This window comes from Bos javanicus, chromosome 10, assembly GCF_032452875.1.
Source record: "Bos javanicus breed banteng chromosome 10, ARS-OSU_banteng_1.0, whole genome shotgun sequence".
NCBI lineage: Eukaryota > Metazoa > Chordata > Mammalia > Artiodactyla > Bovidae > Bos > Bos javanicus.
The window spans coordinates 22,213,373-22,235,676 of NC_083877.1; the positions used below are offsets into that span (position 1 = coordinate 22,213,373).

Here is a 22,304-nt window from a genome sequence, read left to right on the forward strand (position 1 = left end):
TGGACCCAGGACCTGCAGAACGTAGCACTTCACTGTTTCCTTATTTTTCTCTTCACAGACAAGGGCGTGCTGTGTAACCAAGTGACCCAGAGTCCCCCGGAGCAGAGAGTGGCGAGTGGCAGTAAGGTGACACTGCTCTGCACCTTCCAAACCATATATTCAAATCCAGACTTATACTGGTACCGAAAAAGGCCAGATGGTGTCTTCCAGTTTGTCCTGTACAGGGACAACACTAGATCCCGTGATGCAGATTTTGCTCGGGGTAGATTTACCGTGCTGCATAGCATGAGCCAAAAAACCTTCCACTTGGTGATCTCCTCCGTGAGGCCTGAAGACACTGCCACTTACTACTGTGCTTTGAGGCTCCCACGGTGATGCAGGCACCCAGGAAGTCTGCACACAACCCCCTGGGCACAGCCTGGCAGAGCTGCTTCTCTGGGCAGCTCATGTCCTTGAACATGGCATCCTTCTTCCCCATCATTCTGTGGTCCAGTCTGACCTTGGGAGGTGCCCTAACATGCCTGCCAAATACGAAAAAGCCTGGTCACTTGCAAGGGAGCACCCCAACTTCCAATGGAGGAGATGTCGCTCCACTTCATAGAGGGCCCTTGATGCCCTGGTGCCTGTCTGAGGGACCCTGGTTCCTGGGTTGTGCCTGATACAGAGAAGGGCTTGACAGGGATGTGCTGTGTGCCCTGGGCAGACAGCCAGATGGGGTGGGTGGGGGACCAATCTAAAGAGAGCCCATTGGAAGTGTGTTTATTTTATCTCCATCATTTACCCATTGTTGGAATTGGCCTGTTTCCCTTTTAAGATTCAAATTGGACACAAAGTTATTTACTTTAAAAAATTTCTGCAGTTTACCTTTCATGCACATCTTCTTGAGCAGTCATCTTATTTCTCTGGGATGTTCTTTGGTACCGCCTTTTTACTCTGTCTGGAGAATATTTTCCTTTCACCAAAAGGCATTGAGCTATTCCCAGAAAGCTGTCTGTGAAAACCAGAATCCCAGCTTCAAAGTTCCTGAGTTTGGAGCCCAGTGGTATCCCCAGGGGAGAGAATTACCTCCAGGCAAAACCAAGATGTGATGTCAAAAATAGATACACCCTCAGCCCTGGGATTGCACCCCTCCTTCCTCTACTACTGATGTTTCTGCCTTAATACAACTATTGGAGTTATTATGTGTAATCTTAGAAATAGAAGTCTTGATGGTGGTGGTTGTGTTGCTAAGTCATGTCGGACTCTTTTGTGACCCCATGGACTGTGGCCCACCAGACTCCTTCATCCTTGGAATTCTCTAGGCAAGAATACTGGAGTGGGTTGCCATTTCTTCTCCAGGGGATCTTCCTGACCCAGGGATTGAAACAGTCTCCTGCATTGCAGGCTGATTGTTTATGGCTGAGCCACTAGGGAAGCCCTAGTAGAAGCGTTAGACGTTATTTTATAGGAAAAGCCCAGAGAAGTGAGGAACAATCAGAAGATCACTGAGCTGGTTAATGACTGAGCCAAGGGAGCATATCTGGGTGCTCCCATGCAGCTGTGCCCTAGGAGGCTGTAGCAGTAAGTAGCTTGGGCAGCAATTTGTCTGGGCTTGAGCACAGGCAAGTGGAGAGTAGTCACTATAGAGAGGGAAGGAAAGAATATGGGTAAGGGAGCCAAAGTTTCAGGCAAATGACTCAGCTTCTGGGGCTTCTGTTCTGCCACCTACTGAGTGTGTGTAATACTCTTCTGTAAACTTTTTTGGGTCCTTGTAGGACTTGAGATTCTTCATGTGAAAGCTCTGGAAACCTATAATCCATGGTAGCAAGATCTCCACACCTGAAGGCAGTCACAGTCCCTCTGGCCCCAGCCTTAAATCTTTTCTGGAGGGTCCCTTTTGTGGAAGAAATTCATAGTCCTATAAAATGCTGGTTGCATTTTGCTGATGATCAAAGTGGGCCAGTGCGTGGCTCATTCATATGCTAAGTGCAGGACTGTTTGAACTTGGAGTTAGCACCCCTGATAAATTGGTTCTGCTCCCAAAAATATCCCTGCCTCACTGAATGACTTCGGACAAGGTACACAACTTTTTGGGGGGCATTTTTTTTTCATCTGCAAAATGAGTCTATGATCTTTTAGTTTTTAGCAACTTCAGAGAAATATTCTAAGAATGGCCCAAGGTAACAGATGTACATGTTTTGGAAATGGGCATTCTAGATGCCCATGAGGTGAAGATGTGTGGAATCTTCTAGTGGTTTTTCCCAGGATAGACCTGGCTTATCCATCTGGATTGTCCTAAACTCACTGACTCAGAATGCAGCTGCCTGTTTTCTTTGGTTTGGGGTGTGAGGACCTGATGCGGCAGTCTGCAGATGGCAAAGGCGGGGGAGTTGTGGGTGAGCCTTGTTCTTTCACTTGTCACCTCATGAGTCCCCAGCTGACACCCCACATAGGTGCTGAGGCACCCACAGTGCTGGGTTTCTAAGCCTCTGCTACCCGTGTTCCTGCAAAGGGATAAAGCTGGCCTTGCCGAGGTGAGAGGAGCAGAGGTCAGTGGCCACATGCAGGTAGGGGCACTGCTGTTGTAGCAGCTGCGGCAACAACAGCAGGAAACCCAGGGGCTGGGCTATGGGCCCCAGAAGCTGTGGTGTGACCTATGAGCTCAGTTTGGTTTTTGTCTGACTACTAGTGAATTCACAGCCCCCCACCTCTCCTCCTGCAGTAGTCTGCAATAAATAAAGCCAGAAGCAAGGTACATACAATGCACTTTAATAAACGCAACAGAGACAAAGAAAAACGGCAGAAAACCATCAACACCAAAGATCCAATGCCCTCAAAATCCCCATATACAGATGGGCAGGCAAGGGTTCAGGAAGACTCTGGTTTTACAGGGAAATATTGGGGACTCATTCCTATCCCTCCCTCCAAAAATACTTGCACAGTGAGTTGCTTGAAAGCAAGACCCATGTCTTACTTATTTTTGCACTCTCAGCACAGTGCCTGGAACTTGCAATAATTCACGTTTGTTAAGTTGAGGAAAGCACATCTCCTCTGCATTTTACTCTGATCTCTGCTAATAGCTCTGAGAGTATTTAGATGAGACCCCATTGCCTACACAGAGAGTATTAGGGAGTCAAGTGTTGCTTTGTTTCTTAAGTACTAGGGAAAGCAGAAAGTGCTTTTGTGGATGAGAACGCTAGTTTGGGCAAATCTAGTGCTGGGTTGAGCAGAGGCTTTTACATTTAGGTAGAAGGACACCCCCTGTCCTTTCCCCAGGATCTATTTTTCCTCTTGAAGGATGGAGCTGGGAACCGGATGGGTCCCACTTTCTAGTTCTGGAGGCAAAGAAAGTCAAAGGAACAAAACACCACCTTCAAAGTATGTCAGTCATAGGGAAAAAAATGAGTCCTATATATCTTCATATCTCTTATCCCTTTATAAAGCAGCATATAAAACAGTTGGGCCCCCACTCCCCAGGACTTCTGTCTTTCATCAGGCTGAAGGATAAGCTGGGTTTGTTGCCTTTAAAGGAAAACTGTTTGGGGAGCAGCCATTTAAGCAAGGCTGGGACGGGTCAACTTGAATCACGAAAAAGTTGAAAGCCTAGGCGATAGCTTCTCTGTAGGCTTTTGGTTTCTGTCAGGGAATGCAGCCTTCTCATGCCAGTCAGCCTGCAAATGAAGGAAAACTGTCAGAGCTATAGAATCATAGACCTTCGGTGCTGGAAGGAATCATAGTAGTCATGGGGATGGTCAGTACTTGCTATGGTTGTACCATTGCAGACATCGCTAACCTATCCTGGCACATTTCCCTTCTACACATGGTGATAGTTCAGCTAGTCACTATCAGTTTATCAGTGTTGACACCAGTCACAAAACCTATCTGCTCTCCTTTAGTTATTTTTCACTCCTTTGCGTTACAGATGTGATAACCCAGGTCCAACAGGGTGAAGAAAACTGGCTCAGGTATTGCAGTGAGTTAGTGACAAAGTTGGAACGAAAATCTAGTGCTTCTGATTCCAACTGAGGTCAGAAGGTCCTTTTCATGTAGCCATTTGGCCTGTGTCCTGGGGACGGCTGGTAAAACACTCACCTGTTGGGGAATGACTGAGGATGCTTGCAGGCCAGGTTGGGTAAGTCCAACACACTAAGTCTAGGATTGTCCTTAGATCAGGAGCTGGGACTGAGGGGTGTCTGGGGGCACTGGAGAAGGAGCTTTATAGGCAAACCTAAGTTCTGGTTCAAATTTCATGTCTAAGATACTTAGGCCACCTGATGCGAAGAGCCAATTCACTGGAAAAGACCCTGATGTTGGGAAAGATTGAGGGCAAGAGAAGAAAGTGGCGGCAGAGGATGAGATGGTTAGATAACATTATTGACTCAATGGACATAAGTTTGAGCAAACTCTGGGAGATAGTGAAGGACAGGGAAGCGGAGCGTGCTGCAGTCCTTGGAGTCTCAAAGAATCGGACATGACTTAGCGACTGAACAATAACAAGATAACCAGAAGAGGGAATGCAAGTGACAGGCAAATAATTCACATCTCATCCTCAATTTGTATGCATCCTGAGATGTTACTAGTGAGCTGTTCACTAAGAATAGGAGTGTAGGTTCATCCCAGAGATAGGCTGGTCGACACATCGAGTCCTATGACTAAGGATCAAGAACTGGCATCACCTTTGTCTGGCAAAGACAAGTTCTGCTTCCCTGAATATTCTTCAAGTGAGCCTTTACTGATGGTCTCTCAAAAAGCCCATGGTCCTTTGGCCATATACACAAAAATAACAATAAAGAAAAAGATTTTTCCTGTTTAGGTCCAGTTTTTCTAGCTCCTCAGTTGGAAGTGAGGATTATTGACTGGTATTACATTATATTACCTGAATTTTGAATCTGGCTTGAAATAAAAGGCCAACAGGAGGCAGAGTGTAATGCTAAGTATCTAGAAAGGCCCACCTTATTGAATCGTAATAGGTTTCTATGTGTTTTTTCCTTTCCCAATGCTTCTTATCAGTCCTAAACGCCTTTCTTTCACGTGTAGCATAGTTTGGGTGGAGTTAGGAATAAGAAGCAGCTAGTTCTTACCTTAAAAGAAAAATAACTTGGCAGTCAAGAGAAAATTGACGGCGACACTCTTGGCAAACAGCATTCGGAGCCCCAGCACCGAGAGGGACATCATGTTCACCTTCCCGGGTTCCACTGTGGATGAATGAGAGTGAAGATGGTTCATTCACTTAGCAAGAGACTAAATTTCCTGCCAGATATTGGCTTACAGCACTGACACCAGCCTGCCCCGCATCATCATCATTCTTCCTGGCCTGAAGCCCTGCGTGGTGCCAGACAGCCTTCACAGACCTGAAGCTGCTGTTCACAGTCAGCAAAGCAAGCTTTGGAAAAACCCATTCCTATAGTTGGACACGACTGAGCGACTGATCTGATCTGATCTGATAGTCAGGAAGACTCTGCTTGAAGAGTTAGAGGGAGCCAACTGGACTCAAGTATGGTTTTTGTTTTCTTTTGAAATAGAATGATTTGGGGCCCCATCTGACAGAGTTTGCTTTAACCTCAATTCTGAAGCTGGCCCTTTGGCTTCAACTAACCTTGGGGCTCTTGGCAGGTCACTGGAGCTTCAGCTTCTGTGCTGTTTTCATATGCCATCGGTTTTGGAATTGTTTCTGGAACAAACAGCAATGGTCAGGGTTACAATGACAACTGAGAGGCTCAAGGGCTTTCAGGTTTTAGAACTGGAGGTGACTTTAAGTAAGTAAACTAAGGACCAGAGGAATGACTTGGTTAAGGTCCTACAGCTATTGACACAGTCAACATGCTTCCTGTCTTGAGATTTTTTTCCCATTAGGCCATGAAACCAACATCCAGGTATGCCTCTAATTTGTAGGAAGAATTGAGATAATGAACACCAAGATAAGCTGGGCTGCCTTTGGTTGGGGCACTCACACTAGATCAGATCCCACATGAATGTTCAATCCTAGAGTCTTTAGTATGAAGGAAACAGAGTTTGGTGAAGAGGAGAGATGGGGATGAAATAAGATGGATTTTATCCTAGATTCCAGGTCAGAGATGCAACAAGTTTAATTCCTGTTTAGGGATAGGAATTAAGCCTAATCCTTAAATCTGAACCTAAGTCTTATTTCCAGCATGATGCCATATTGAATGTGACCTGTCAAGAGTTTACATCTCCAACTTCTCTTGCCCTCAGTTTTTCTTCCCCACAACCCTAGCCCCTTGAGGCCAGATAGGACCTACCTGGAATAGTTTTCTTTGGTTCAAAGTCAGTAGAGTGCCAGGTTTGCTTGTTGTGTTCAACCGAACATGTCACTGAATCGGGGTCTCCATACTGACCAAGCTTGACAGCACTGTACTTCCCCCCAGGTGAGATGGCAATAGCCGGGTCATATTCTATTATTTTCTTGGATGATTGCAGACTTATAGTTACATCTTTGGGGTAGAACTCCTTCACCAAACAAGCGACGTTTGTCCCATTTTTCATGACAAAAACAGATGGGCTGGCAGCAGGTTGACTTTCTGCAAATATAATCAGTTTATTTTGTGAGATGATTATCCATGTGTAGGAGTTGAACAATGCTGTTTTCCTCAGTTTCCCTGGGGCCAAACACCGCAATCCAGACTTTTCTGCATCCTGTTAGTGACCTGACCTGTTAGCATCTCCATGAAAGGATGACCAAGGGAAGCAGAAATGAAAGGCAGGCAGTTTGACTCCTAGTTAGGAGATGCGAAGAGATATGACTGGGAGTAGAGAAAGACAATGACAAATACAAAGAAGTGTCTTGGTCAACTGAGTTTCAGTTATCTATGTTTTATTAGTCGATCCTCTGGACGGTTGAGTTAGGCTGAATATCTATCTGAATCAGTACATTTATTTAATTTCTGAATATCCACCATTTTCATTTATTTTAAAAAATTGGAGTATAATTGCTTTACAAATTTGTGTTAGTCTCTACTGTACAACAATTTGAACTAGCTATAAATATACATATATCCCCTTCCCTCTTAGCTTCCCTCTCAACCCCCCTACCCCCACCCGCCCACCATCCCACCCCTCCAGGTCATCACAGAGCACCAAGCTTAAGTTGTGCTGTAGTTGGTTTATTTTAAATGCATGAACCCTTGGAGTGAGATCAAAGCAGAGTCTGAAAGGGGGTCCATAGTGGTTCAACACTCTGCAGATATTAGTGTTGACATCACTTCAGGGTGTCATTCCTGTTTTTCGGACTGGAAGGGATCTGCTCAAGTTAAGTGGTCCATATCTCTGTCTTCAGGTGAACTCTTGTTCTCTTGTAAAGGACTACCCTATAGTTTCTTTTGAGTCTTTAATCAGAGAATAATAACTATCATTCTCAGAAATCCTTACGAGCATGAAACCAGTTTAAGCCCATTTCTTCTTGTTTTGTTCTAAGCAGAGCTGTGGAAAATGGGTTACAATAGTTGGGTCTCCTCCTGGCCTTCTTTCCTTTCATGCCTCACCTTGGACAATCATTTATCTGCTACTCTCTGTTTGCATCTTTTTCTTTCCTTAAAATCAGAGGTGTGTGTGTGTGTGTGTGGGCGGGGGGGGGGGGGCGGGTGTTGGGGATTTTTCAAAGAGCTCTTCTGGAACCTAAAAGGAGAAAAGCTTCATTGTTTTGTTTCCCGGCATAGCTGAAGCCGCTGATAACCGACACTGATAAGCCCAGCAGTAACGGCTTGGAAACCGCACATTCTGCTCAGTCATCTCCCTTCAGAACTGTGGCATTTCTCGCTCACAATACTGATTTGGTGAGATGAATCCGGTTGATTTTCAAGGGAGCTGTGAGTTATAGAGAAAGGAAACTAGTCCATTAAAAACCAAAGCCCAAACATTCCTATTTTTTTCATTACTTAAAAATATGATCCAATCCTAGTCTGATTTAGTTGGAAAATTAAGCCTTTCTTGGGATTTAAAAATTTAAATTCAAAGGCAGTTGTTAATAATCACTCTGGGATGGAGAGACCTGGCTTGAATAATTTGAACAATTTGATATAACCAACAAGACAGATGTCCGAAGAAGGTCATACACTCAGGATATTGAGCTCTGAAGCTGTTAGTATTTCAGATAGAGCATGATGCATTGGTTTGAAAAAACATTTTTCTCAGATCCTCTTTCTAAATTAATGTCTATCTGTTCAAAACAGTTGTTTGAAGGTAAAGGGTTTAACTCATTCTTTAGTATCATGGTAACTAAAATAAAAGGCTATATGACTGAACCAAACCTTTTTTAAAAAATAGAATGCATTCAATATAGTTGTTACATGTAACCCAGTCTATTTTATATTAGACCTAAACCAAAATTTGAAGTTGTGTAAAATTTACACTACATTGTAGTCTAAAATTTAAAGATGTAATTGCTTGTCTTTTGAGAATTTCCAATCTTTCTTCTTGGTCCACAAATATAACTAACTACATTTTGGCACTTTCTTTTTTTATGAGTACTATTTAATGCTAAGGCTATGTGCTGGTAAACATACAAAAAGAAGTGTATACCTTCCCTGAACAGTCTTCCTTAATTTATAAACTTAGAAATCATCTATGTTCTAGATTCTTATAGAGCCCCTTACAGGTTCCCTAAGCATTGAAACATTGACAACAGATGTCAGTCACAATTTCAAAGGTCTCTGCCAAGATGGCCTTTAACTTGAACACTGAAAATAAGTTTGCTTTACTTGATTATTCTCACCAGGTTAACCATCTCTCTCCTAAGTCTTCCAGCAGGACATTTTTCGGGTGGCACAAAGACATACACAGTAGTCAGCTTAGCCAAAGCGATGCGCAAGGAGAAGCAACCACCTGGAGAATTTGGGCCTCTGCCCCTCCTGCATCTGATAGTCCAACATATCTGTATAATTCTTCTGCTAGATTTCTCTGGGTTTTCTGGGCTGCTCTTTTTTCAGAAATAATTTTTTTTTTTTTTTTTTTAGTAATAATAGTTACAGAGCTACTTCGCTACTCAGCCTAGTGTCTTTACTGTGCCCGGTCCACATCTCTACCACTCCATCTCCTAGTTATACTTTCTCATGTACCACAAACTGGATGGCAAGCCTAGTCCCAGGAGTCAACTTATCCCTAGAAATGTATGGAAAAAAAAAATCAACTTACGGGGCTCCACGAAGAGTTTGGTGCCAGCTCCAAAAAATATCTGTCGGGTGTCCCAGGAGCACATTGCGACACTACCTGACAAGTAACCAGCCTGGGGCCGGCTCTGGGGCCTGGGCTGGAGCATCTGTGTCCTGCCTCTGCAGCTCGGGTTCCAGCCCAGAGAGCCCATGGCTCAGAGAGCTACAAAGCTGTACTTGATGATATCAGGGGGCTGAGCACACAGAGTCCCAGTTCCCTTTGAAGCTAAGAATAGTGTAACTGCTGGGTAAGGAGGTGAGCATGAAATCCCCAGCCCAGGAGCACTGGGACAGGGGACAGGGCTGAGACAGAGCACAGAAGAGGGTGTCAGCAGGCCAGTAGCTGCCTCCAAGATGGAAGCTTTAACACCCATCCATTGGAAGGACTCGCTAAGCACACACCAGCTTGGGAGTAGGAATGGGGGACTGGACATTGATATTTCTTGTAATGAATGTTAGGCTGAGGAGAGTTTTAGGCCCAGCTCTTTTTCTCATATTCTATTTCCCTTCTCTTGGGTCACAATCCTGCTTTTTGATTAGAAACTAATTTCTCCCCCATCACTCAGACGAGTCTCACAGTAACAACAAATCTACTTTCTAATTCCCTGAGCCCGTGGAAAGACTTTCTAAGGACCCGAGGGTTGAACAAGAAATTGGTAGCTGACAAAGGAACCCAGTGGTGCTGCGTGTCATGGACACAGGTCAGGGAAAGCAGAGCTTGCTTTGGATTGCTTATTTTTATTTTATAATTTCTCTTGACTCTGGATCCAGATACAAGCCTCAAGAGGACGGAGTAATCATGTGAAATAGAACTTAAAACCCTATAGATTACTTTGTCTTATCACCAAAAAAATCAAGAGTCCAGGGTTAGAGCAAGGCGAAAGGGAAGGACCATTCTTTGCTGTCAAAACTTTAAGGATTGGGGGCTTGATTTGAAATTCTTAAACCCCCTACCTGAGCCTCATATCATCATATTATACTCAATCGCTGCAGGAAGAGAAAACTGGAGAAGCAATTGGGATATCATTGAAGAGCGCAGGTCAGCATCTCGACAGAGGGTCTAAGCCTTGGTTTCATCTCTTTCCTTCTTCCTTAGGAGTCCCAAAGGCATAGCCTCAGAGATTTGATTCTAACACTGCAGATAACTCTGAATTTCAAGTGGAAATGATTTAAAGGGAAAATGAAACACAATACTTTTTGCTCAGATGCAATTTGCCCAGCATCAATCAGACTGCAATCAGTTACAATGTGATTCTGTTTTCCCTCCTTTTCATTGCTCTAGTCTCCCTCTCCTCAAAGATAAGAAAACTCACCAAATTCCACTATTTCCCTGGAAGCCCGAGGCAATCAAGAACACCTGTAAGTTTATATTACCCTCTGAGAGGCAGAGACCACGTTGACACTACCAGTCCCTTTCAGGACTGTCAGATTGCCTCCTCACATTCATGTACATTTCTCTACTTTTTTATTGCCTCTGAAATAAGTAAAAGCAGAATCTAACCAATGCCCCATTGGCCTTGGCATTTTGGAAAGCTTCTGAGAGACTGTTGTTTTCTGGACTGGTTCCAGTGACTGATGGTTGGCAGCTAGCCAAACTACCTGAATAAGACCCCTGGATTTCCAAACACTGGAACAGACTGCCCGTGGATAGTATCCCTAGGAGAGCCCACTACTTCCCTATTGTCCTGAAGTTGGGGGCTGTGTTTGTACTTTTGGTGTAGACTCCTGACCTTTTACAGAATCCTCAGATTCAGGGCCAACAAGGGAGGTGAGCATAAAACAGTTCTCAGCAGACCCAAACAAGGATGGGACCTTGGAAATAATTTAGTGTGAGCCAGGCATGATGATTTAATGCAAGTTCTCAGCAAGAAAAGAGACAAGGGCATATTGGTTATTGACATCTGAGGCAGAGAAGGTGCTTTTGCAGTAACTCCTTCTTTAATAATATTTTTCTTTTTCTAACCTTCCCTCTCCCTATGCTGTGACCATGACTCTTTTCCCTCATAAACAGTGGAAAGACTCTAAAGATCCAGAGCTTGCCTTTTCCCTAGTCCCAGTCCCTGACCAGGGGCCAGAAGTCTGACCAGGGCTTTATTTAAGCAGTTGCAGAAGACTTATCCATACTAATCCTCAGAAGAGAGTTTCCAAGTATGCATAGAATATTTTCTTAAGAGAGATCTAATGATTTTATTCTCCAATTTTATGTTGACTCTTTGCAGCAACAACAGCAATGACAATGGATTTCCCATTTAGAACCTCCTAACTTCTCAAGAAGCTCTGCTTATTCAGGACTGTACCATGAGTTCAAGGGAATATACACACTAAATAAAATGCATAACTCACTCAGTTCCATGATGAGTTGAGTCTCATTTCCAAAGACGAGTTTTGTTATCAGCACACCATTTCAGACATCATGACCCAAAACCTCACTACCTATCTTCTCCCTGCCTAGTCCATCTGTTTGGAAGTGGATGGGCTACCTGGATACACAGAACTCTACAAGGGTTTCTGAGATCTAAGCCTTTCATTTTGGCAGCTTCTTTGATGTGTGTTCTCTTCTGAGTGTTGGCATTTAGGGAAGTCCCAGGGTTTACTGCTATTATCTCCTCAACCTGTCATCTCTTACCCCAAGATCTTGCTTCACAGTCATATTTTCACAGAGAGAAAGGAATTAATTTGGTTTTGCTGAGAATGTCAAATGGCTATTTTCAGCAGAAACACAGCTGTAAGGTTCAAGTCAATCAGAAAGGACTATGCCTCAGTTAGAGTTGGAAGGACATGATGGCTGGACCAAAAGTCATTTCTGCAAAAGACTGGGAGTCTTTTAAAAAGATCCCAATACTCTCAGAAGTCTGCCATTTCTATAAGTATTTTACTACTTCCAGATGGCTTGTGCTTACACTACTTCAACAGACACCATCATAACAAGCTCCACGAGCTGATATTATTAGATCCGTCTTACAGATGAAGTCACTAGAGCTAAAGAGCAGTTAAGATAGTGACTGAGCTGTGTCTGACTCTTAGGTCTCCAGACCCCAGTTCCCATCCATTGAACCAGAGTAATAGATGACAGGACTGAGAGGAGCTTCAGCTGCCACTTGTCAAAATTCCTTGGCCACACAAAGGCTAAGTAATGGGCATATAGACAGAGTTTGGACTCCATTTTCAGCGTCATTTTTCATTAAATCTCAGAATTTCCACTGGATCATAAGACATTCACATCATTGGGCTTTCTTTTTTTTCCTAATATATTGTCCCTTAGAATTGGTCTGGCTGACACTCAGGATCAAAGTGTGCTAAGCTGGAAGACACTTTGGAAATAATTTGAATCAGCTAGAGGGAAACTCAAGTACTGTGAAGTTAAGTCACAGAGCTGGTCAAAAAAGAGGATTAGAACTCAGTCTTTCAATTCTTGGCCTAACATGCTTGCCAGTGCTCCTCACATTTATTAGATGTGCTGTAACACAGGTCTGGTCATGGCCCAGATCTGTAAATGGCGAATGCCATTTACAGACACTCCGGGATGGAGAGCGGACCAAGAAGACTACTACAATGCATTCCCACCCTGGATTTTGTCAGAAACTCAGTCCCTGCTCCTCCACCATCCCTTGCTAAATCACTTGCTGGAGGGACTTTCAACAACCTGAGAAGTGTTTCCTAAACTGATGAATTGGGAAAATATTTAACAAAGATAATTGACAGATACAGTGGTCAAAAGAAGAAGAAGAAGAAGAATAAAACCGAGTCACTTACCTGGTTCCACGTTCAGATAGGTTCCTTTGCCAAATATTAGTGGATACTGCACAGCTGATAAACCCAGTCTAAAAACTGCCTGCCTTTTCCGTACCGCAACCCTGGCCCCAAGTCATGTGACAGTCATTGGATGAGATTTTCTGTCTCATCTGCTTAACCTCTTTCTTCCTCTGTCTTGGGAACTACCCTTCAGGACAAAGCAGGAAGTGATTCCTGTGTCAAATAGAAATCTAGACTTTTGCCATGTTATAGTCTGAATTTGCAGTCTGAATAAGAGATATTGAAAAACAATTTCCAGTCTGGAGCAAAAAAGGTGGGCTATTGGCCATAGAGTGCATGAGGGTATGCTAAGTTGCTTCAGTCGTGTCCAACTCTTTGTGACCCCATGAACTGTAGCCTGCTAATTTCCTCTGTCCATGGGATTCTCCAAGCAAGAATACTGGAGTGGGTTGCTATGCCCTCCTCCAGGGGATCTTCCTGACCCTGAGAATGAACCAGCATCTCAGTGGCTCCTGCATTGCATGTGGATTCTTTACCACTGAGCCACTGGGGAATCCTGTTGGTCATAGAATGGTGATTCTCAACCCTTGGGCTATACTTACATGGGGCAAGATCTAGTAAGTTATGAGCCCCACTCAGAACCTTTCAGGAGAATTCCATTTCCTATCCAATCAGAGCTTTGTATCATTGACAAGCATTGTGCAGCAACCAGACTTGGTATAAAATAGAACTAAAGTCTATTTTAATAACATTTTAATAATATATTCATGAATTTCAAATTTGAGCAAACTTTAATGGCGTACTTACACTTAGATATGACAGTTAAAATAGCTTCTGTCATATGTAAAAACCAGAGTCTTTGAAATTGCTGTATGTTACTCACAAAAATCCAGGGAGAAAATATGCAGATTTTTCAGATCAGTTTACAGCCCATACAGGATTGCATATCATACTCTGAGAATCACTAAAATGGAGAGTGGTTCTCAGTTGTGTGAAGTAGAAAGGAATCAGAGAACCTGAAATCAAATTCCACTCAGTTTCTTACTTACTAAGTGTGTAATCTTGGCCAAGTTCCTTAAGGTCACTGAGCTTCATTTGCCTCTTTTATAAAATGAGGATGCTGTCTTCTGTATTGAGAGGTTATAAGATTAAGCGAAAGGGTGTATATATAAAGCATTCTGTAAATGTTCAGTGTAAGTATTAGAATGTTTATTAGGGTCAGACTCAGAGTAAAAATTTTACTTGAAGCAGGAGAAGGTAATTACACTAAGCTCAGAGCTCCCCAGGGCAAGGTGTAGGGAGAGGTTGCTGAGACAGGAGAGGATCCTGTTTCTTTGGTGTTTGGGATAAAAGTGAGGACTGGAATCCAGGTTTCTGTCTCCTCTGGTCTCTTACCAGGGTCAGGTGTGACCACCATTTCCTTCTCTAACCTTCCCTCTTAAATCCAAAAGCACAGGTCCAGAAAGCTGTGGTACATATACACAATGGAGTATTACTCAGCCATTAAAAAGAATACATTTGAATCAGTTCTAATGAGGTGGATGAAACTGGAGCCTATTATACAGAGTGAAGTAAGCCAGAAAGAAAAACACCAATACAGTATACTAATGCATATATATAGAATTTAGAAAGATGGTAACAATAACCCTGTATACGAGACAGCAAAAGAGACACAGATGTGTAGAACAGTCTTTTAGACTCTGTGGGAGAGGGAGAGGGAGAGGGTGGGATGATTTGGGAGAACGGCATTGAAACATGTATAATATCATATATGAAACGAGTCACCAGTCCAGGTTTGATGCACGATACTGGATGCTTGGGGCTGGTGCACTGGGACGACCCAGAGGGATGGTATGGGGAGGGAGGAGGGAGGAGGGTTCAGGATGGGGAACACGTGTATACCTGTGGTGGATTCATGTTGATATATGGCAAAACCAATACAATATTGTAAAGTTAGAAAATAAAATAAAATAAATTAAAAAAAATAAAAAAATAAAAATTCATGAAAAACAAACAAACAAACAAACAAAAAACAAAAACAAAAGTACTGGTCCATCTTTTCTACATTATCAACCTGACTTCATTTGTAAACTCTCTCCCGGTCACTCATTCTCCTCCAGCCACCCAGGCTTCCTTGCTGTCCTTAACGTACCCTGGGCAGGGCTTGTGTTCCCTCTGCCCAGAAGTGCTCATCCTTCAGAAATCTGCACAACTCACTCCGTCACCCCCTCGCGTCTCTGCCCAAATGTCAATTTTCCAATGAGGCCTTCTATAACTTCTTGGTTTAAAACTGCACATTGTCCCCTTCTATTGATACACTTTATTTCTCTTCTGTGGTTTATTTTCCTTCACAGGGCTTATCACCACCTAAAACATTATATATTTTATTTGGTGAGTTTATCATCTGTCTTTTACAGTACACTGTAAGCTCCAACAAGGCATGGATTTCTGTCTTTTTGTTCATGCTGATTCCCTGGCACCTAGAAGAGTGCCCTGTGTATAGTACCAGTGACTTGTCACAGGTTGTGAGCTGGGATTGGGCTTGGTTCTGAAAGTGCCTAGCTTGCTTACATTTCTGTTTCCTTTTGCCTTATACCACTGCTGACTTGTCCTCTCATCCATTCCTTCATTTGTCTATTCATTCATTCAACAAATATTTATTTACTGCTTTCAATGTAGCCCTTGTCCTCATGGAACAAGGGAGATAGCTGATAAATAAGCATTCAAAGTTTCGGGTGAAGATGAAGGCTATACGAAATAAAGCAAGCTGGACTCCAGACTGCAAGAGGATGAGCTTCTGGCTTAAGCCGCCCAGGCTGTGGGCCTTTGTTTGGACAGCCCTGTGAAGCTATGCATGTATGTGTTCAGTCGCTCAGTTGTGTCTGACTTTGTGACCCCATGGAACATTTACCTTAAATAATGGTTATCCTAGAGTCTCTAACATAGACAGTTAAGGTCTCCCGTAAAACATGAATAATGCCACTTAAAAAAAAAAAAAGCAAAGTGGACTTCCCTGGTGGTCCAGTGGTTAAGACTCAGCCTGAAAATGCAGGGGGCATGGGTACAATCCCTGGTCCAGGAAGATTCCATCTGCCACAGGGCAACTAAGCCTGTGCACCGCAAGTACTGAGCCCAGGTGTGTAGACCATGCTCTGAAATGAGAAGCAATTGCAATGAGGAGCCCACACACCACAACTAGAGAGCATCCCTGATTGCCACAACTCAAGAAAGCCTGCAGGCAGCAATGGAGACCCAGTGCAACCAAAAATTAAATAATAATAAAAAAAAAATAAAGCAAGGACTGCAGCAGACAGGGGGTGGTTGAGGAAGGCCTCACTAGATGTGACGTTTGAGTAAGACCTGGAGAAGGTGAGCGAGAAAGCTAGGGTGAGTTCATGAGAGAAAATGGGTCACGGCAGAAAGTACAGCAGGTCAAGGCTCTGTTCTGGGAGATGCTCCTCCTGAGTGAGAGGGGACGAATGCCAAAGACGGGAGTGGGAAAGCTGTCTCTTGGCATTTTAGAAACCTGCTGATGAGCCCAGGATTTTGTGGACTTCTCTTTCTTGAAGGAAAGGGTGATGCTCTGATCATTGTCTGAACCTTTCTGAGTTTAGGGACCCTCGAGCCTGAGGGGTGTAATGTGGGGGATGGGCCTTGCCTGGAGAATGCCTCTTTGGGTAATTGGTTTTGGTTGGGGGCAGGAGTTCTGCCTTGGTGAAGGATTGTGGTGGGGGTAGCAGCTGGAAGGGAAATAGCTTAACTGTTGCTTCCAACTTGGTAGGCAGCTTGGAAAGAAGCTCACTAGGAGCCTGAGTGGGAAAGCCAGGCAGGAAAAACCTCCACAGGTGCCCCAGTCCAACTGAAGTCCCTAGAAGAGCAGAGTGTTTTAAGTGCGCAGGGTTTGGAATTGACAGTTGATACCAATTTTAACTTTGCTAAGCTGTGTGATCTTGGGGAACCTCTCCTGATCTATAAAAATGCAAGTAGTAGTACTTAATTTTTACATATTCATGTGAGAACCAAGTAGAATGACATTCATGAATAAAGTGCCTGGTCCAGAGGCCCAATACATAGTAGGCTCTCAAAAAGCACCAGTTGCTATGATGAGGATATGTGAATATCATATAACAGTATATATAATTCTAAGTCCATCCAGTGGCCCATTGGCATGAAATGCTCCTGACTACCCTTTCTAAGCTCCTGTCATTGTCATGGTCAGTAGCACCTATTTACATTGTGGTACTTCATTCCTTGCCATTTGGTCCTTACTCTGGTTCTGTTTTATGAAGTTAAGTGGCAACCCTAGGTTTTTTCCATCTGGAGGGTTAAAAGCTATGGTGGGCCTGTGATGGTGGGTCTGTGTAGACCTGTTAGTTTGGTGCAGTCGGGGAGCCCTGCAAGGAAGAACTTGACAGAAGCTCCTGAGGAAAGAGACCATGAAAAGCAAGTAGGCTTCTGAGAAGATAAAGGATCTGGATTTGCAGTGATCCTTTTTTATCCAATATGTGTTGGCAAAAAAGAAGTCACTGTGCAAAGATATTCTGGATCTGGGCTACACTGAAAGATATGCCTTCTCTGGATGCCTGCTATCTTTTCATCTCAAAGGACAATGGAAGGCACCAGCTCAGTGTTTCCTAAACTTCAATTAATCACATCTCTTTTGGGGCTTTTATTTTGGGTCATTTCCATTAGTCATAAGATTTGCTTAATAATTTTCTTGAAATTTACTCACATTTGAACTTAAAATACAATTAAGAGGAAACTAAATCACATAGGTTTGACAACCTAGTTGTACTATGCTGATACCATTAAAAGATAGTGCAATTCAAATGAAAAGAACGTCTGTCTATGTACCACCGAAAATCACATTTTATGCATTCTACACTTAGGCAACATTGGCTCAAGTAAGTCAGTAAACAGAAGAACTTAATTCATTAGGAAGAACTCAGTGAACAAAGGGAGATAAAGGAACTCAGTCACTAGGTTTGTCAGGAAGGTGGATAAACTTATTTTAGTGAGAAAAATTAGAGCCAACAAGCTCTAAAGGGAAGAACCTTAATTAGTTGAATTTTCAAATCTTACTATGATTAAAAAAAATAGATATATGATTTTCTTTGCTCTGATTCTGCTAGCCGACTTTGGCTCTCCATCTTTTTCTGGATACAAAGCCCCTGCCCCACTTCTCCCTTTTGTGTGTGAGGGTGCGGGTGCCCAGCCTGCACTTCTCCCCTTCCCTTCCTCTGATCTCAATTCTATGCCTCCTTCAATTCATACATCCAGGACAGTCCTGTCCCCAGCCATTCTATGAGAGGAGCCCACTCCATCACACTTTCACCCCACTTCTCTATAGTTTTCTTTTATCTTAGAAAACACAATCTGAAGACCAGGGCGTCAGGCCAGGTTGTGCTGTTACTTTCCCAGCAGACAGCTCCAGCAGACAAGGGGGCCCCAATAAATTTAAGATCCCTTTGCCAGACTCCCCTAGGATCTCTGAAATGGGGTTTTGTGTTGTTTATTACATTTTCTAGATTAATATTAATCTTCACGTTCTAATTGGAAGCTGCTGCCCACTGGAGATTACAGTCTTTTTTTTTTTCTAAACAAGACACAATTGAATTAAAATATCACTTAAATGACATGAGAAGATGCCTTCTGAGTTGAGCACAGACCTTTGACAACATTAACATCGATTCCTTTATAACAATTAATTAGTGAGTGGCACTGCGTACCCTTAGTGAGGAAGATGGACGCCATGAGCCCTTAGGGAGCTACACCTGGCTATGTCCTATAGGCTTTAAAGAAAGCATAGCACATCCATTTTCTTCCTCACTAGTCACCTAACTTCCATTTGCAAACAATTAGAAACAGATCTCTGGAACCGGTTCCCTTTTTCTGAAGAAAAATGGAGCTGCACCAGCCCACTTACCCTGGCCTAAGCCTCTGTGCCCAAAAGCTGATACAGTTCTGGGCTCTCCTAAGAGCGAGTTATCTGGAGCCAGCTTGATAGAGTCACCCAGACTCAGCCTAACCTTGCATCTGGTCAGTTACGACTCTCCTGGAGGAGCTGAGCCAGTGATTGTGTGGTTTCTACAGCCTGACCCAAAGCTCAGGCATTGGACAGAAGCTTTTTCAGTCTCCCTGAGCTGTGTGGGGGTCTTTTACAACCCCCAAATCTACTTTTTAAAAAAACAACCCGCTCCCAGTTCCTATGGAGGAGCTTAACGGTAGTTCATATCTTCCCCAAACCCCTCCTTGACACAATATTGGTGCTATTACTACCCATTTCACATTCCCTGATATTTCCACCCCCTGAGATGGAGGATTACTTTTCAAAGAACAGATAAATGAATTACTTACTTGGTTCCACGATGAGGCGGGTCCCTTTTCCAAAGGTGAGCTTGTCAGTCTCATCACAGAGCTTGAGGGCTTTCCAAAAACCTCAGCAGTGCTCCCACCTTTCTTCTTCCTATCAACTTGAGGATGGGAGGATCTTAAGGGTTTGGCTCTTTGAAAGATGGCACTTGATGCTCATTCAACTGGTTCATGCTCATTTAGTCAATTGCAGAATCGCAATTGCTTTTGGGTTTGCTTTTGGAAGGTTGCTGTCTGAAGAGAAGGTAAGAGCACACACTCCTTATGGTGGACATTTCCTGTACTGGACATTTTGTGAAGTTCTTGGAATGGTTGCTTTCTGTTATTTAAAATTTTTCTCATTTCCTAGATGCACACTTAACTCTCAGTCTTAGAAGATGAGTGTTGCCCAGGGGATGGGTCTTGGATCCACAGCTATTCCAGAGTCAAGGGCTTCACAGACACCAGAGCTGCTTTAAGTCTGATAACATGTGGCATATCCGCAGTGACAGCATGAAACACCAGTCCTGTACTGGGGATTTATAGTATATTCAGTGTTAGAATGAGCAGCTACTACTGGTGATGACCTAAAACCAAATCCCTGTCTTTAAATTCATCTTCCCAAACTGCATAGCAAAGCACATAGGCAAATGTCTCTGGGAATTTGGGTTCAGAAATTCCATATGACTCTTTTGCAGTAGAAACCAAGACAAGGATAGTTTTCAAGGATCACCTTTTTTGTATTCCTCAAATATGGGTGAAATACCAAGAGAAAATCCAAGAGAAAACAGCAGTGAGAGAGAGGCTAGCAGTAGCAGCTGGCAGGGGCAGTTGGGGGGTGGGGGTGAGAGTTAGGGTGTCACCTCTCCTGGTTTGGACAGTTTTCTGGCATCCCTTCTGGGTCACAGAGGAAGGAAGGATAGCTATTTGCTGTGTTAGTTCCCTAGGGCAGGGTAGCCAGGCTATGGATTTCCCAGGGAAATGTCTTTTGGGCTCCTGAAGTTTTTGTACAGGTCTCTGTGGGTTTTGTATCACCGTGCGTATCCCACCCACAATGCTACAGTCCTTTACAAAAACCTCCCCTATGGTTTTGCCCAATGTGGCCTCTTAGAACTACAGGGCCAGGTGTTTTCTCCAAGTCATGCTCCAGCAAGATCAAAAGGATTTGGCTTAGGTCAGGGCCGGCTCCCCAGTTGTTTCTGTCTGAAGCTCTTCTGAACCCCTGGCTAGATCTGTCTTGGAGTTTGTGACTAGAACAGACCAAATCATGATGTCTACTCACACTATGCCTTCTGGCTAGTCTACTCTAGATGGTTTCCCCAGAAGAGTTTGCCAGACCTGAATGTCTCAACTCGATATTACAAGATGTAAGTAGGCAAAAAATGTCTGTGGCTAATATAATTTCTTATTTATCTTGCTCAGCTCTCAAATTAATTCTCTTTACTCCACTTTGCACATGGGGAGGATCATGCAACCGACAAAGGACTTTCACATAAACTTAGAATTTCATTTTCTCCATTGACTCTCTGGTTCTAAATTCAGGGCCAGTAACCCATATACTACTTAGTGTGACTTGGAAAAGGTGACCTGCTGGGCAAATGCAGAGGTAGCCCCTTGGGTTCAATGTGGTGAACAGAGGGGCTGCTTTATGAGCTTTCTTAAAGGCTTCCTTTTCTCCAGCTGATGCAGCTCCACATCAGGATCTTGGCTCAGCCAGAAGAACTCAAGCTGAATTTTAACCCTACTTGTCCCTTAGGCCAAGAGCTGATTAATATAGATGCTAAGCCTTGGAGGGACCCCAACTCTGAAATTACCTTCCAGAATTTATGGTAGCTCCCCACTTAGTTCAGAATAAGATAGTTTGGAACACAGGCTTTTGCTTGCCTTTCTAGTCCTATATCTTATACCTCACCACATGCTCCCTTAAACTCAGCTGCCTCAGACTACTTGCTTCCTGAAAGGGCCATGTTCTTTCATTCTTCCTTGTTTTGCCCTGTGATTGCTTTTGTCTGAAATGCACTTTCTTTTTTTAGTTCTTCAGTTTGGCCCCTTACTCACTTCCTTAGATTCTATTGAGTTGCTGGTCTGAGCTTAGCTGTGGATGTCCCTGGGAAGTCCTAAATGACTGCTGAAGACTGGACTGTGTTAGATGTACCCCTTTCCCTGAATCTTCTTGCATCCAGTGCTGATCCTTATCATTGCTCTCAAAACCCCATTCCTTTCGTCTTCATTAGGCAAAGACCCTTGAGAGAAGAGATTTCTCTTGCTCATCTCTGTGTCCTCTGTTCCAGCACAGTGCCTCACTGACTGAGTGCTCTGACACTGCCTTCAGAAACTATTTTAGAGATGTGGTATTTCGTATTGAGAAAGGATAAACTTTAGGTTTATCCTGGTCCAGCACCCATTCCTGGTCCCCTGCTCTCTCTGACCCTTGGTGCCCGATGAAATACTATCTTACATTTGTCTATCTGAGCACAGTTATCTGAAAATAACTGTGCCCAGTTATTTGCACCACTAGTTGTAAATAACTGGGTTTTTAACATTAGCCTGAGTTAAGCATCATTGGCTTCTCTGGTGGCTCAGACAGTAAAGAATCCACTTGCAATGCAGTAGACCTGGATTCAATCCCTGGGCTGGGAAGATGCTCTAGAGGAGGGCACAGCAACCCACTCCAGTTTTGTTGCCTGGAGAATTCCATGGACAGAAGAGCCTGGCAGGCTACAGTCCATGGGGTTGCAATAAGTCAGACACAACTGAGTGACTAAGCACAGCACAGCACAGCACAGGCATCACTGAGAAGATAAATTTGTTGTGCTTTGCTCCATGTCATGAAATATATTCCAAAGCCAAAGAGAAACGAGTTCTGTGTTGTCTACATATTTAGAGTGTTCAAATTGCTTTCTTTCCACTAACATGAGTAATCAAGGATGAACTGTGCCCCTGGAGAAGCATCCTAGAATGTCATAGATAAGACAGTCTTCAAGGATCATATGTTCACTTCCCTATGTGTTCAGAGGAAAGAATCTAGAAAGATCCAGAGAGGTTTCACAACTGGCC

The 22,304-nt window shown here is 43.5% G+C and overlaps 1 long non-coding RNA gene and 1 gene segment (V, D, J or C); one reads left to right on the plus strand and one right to left on the minus strand.

Moving 5' to 3' along the window:
- LOC133255887 (uncharacterized) overlaps window positions 1-3,669 on the plus strand; it is a 28,023-nt gene extending 24,354 nt beyond the window's left edge. Inside the window, exon 2 of the long non-coding RNA XR_009739062.1 lies at window positions 59-3,669. This is a non-coding gene — a long non-coding RNA (uncharacterized LOC133255887). The remainder of the gene's footprint in view (window positions 1-58) is intronic.
- The window catches only part of LOC133255870 (T cell receptor delta constant-like), a 154,563-nt gene continuing 134,991 nt past the window's right edge, over window positions 2,733-22,304 (minus strand). Inside the window, 4 exon segments of the C gene segment in view lie at window positions 2,733-3,650; window positions 5,061-5,174; window positions 5,576-5,650; window positions 6,240-6,518. Coding sequence covers window positions 5,062-5,174; window positions 5,576-5,650; window positions 6,240-6,518 — 467 coding nt within the window.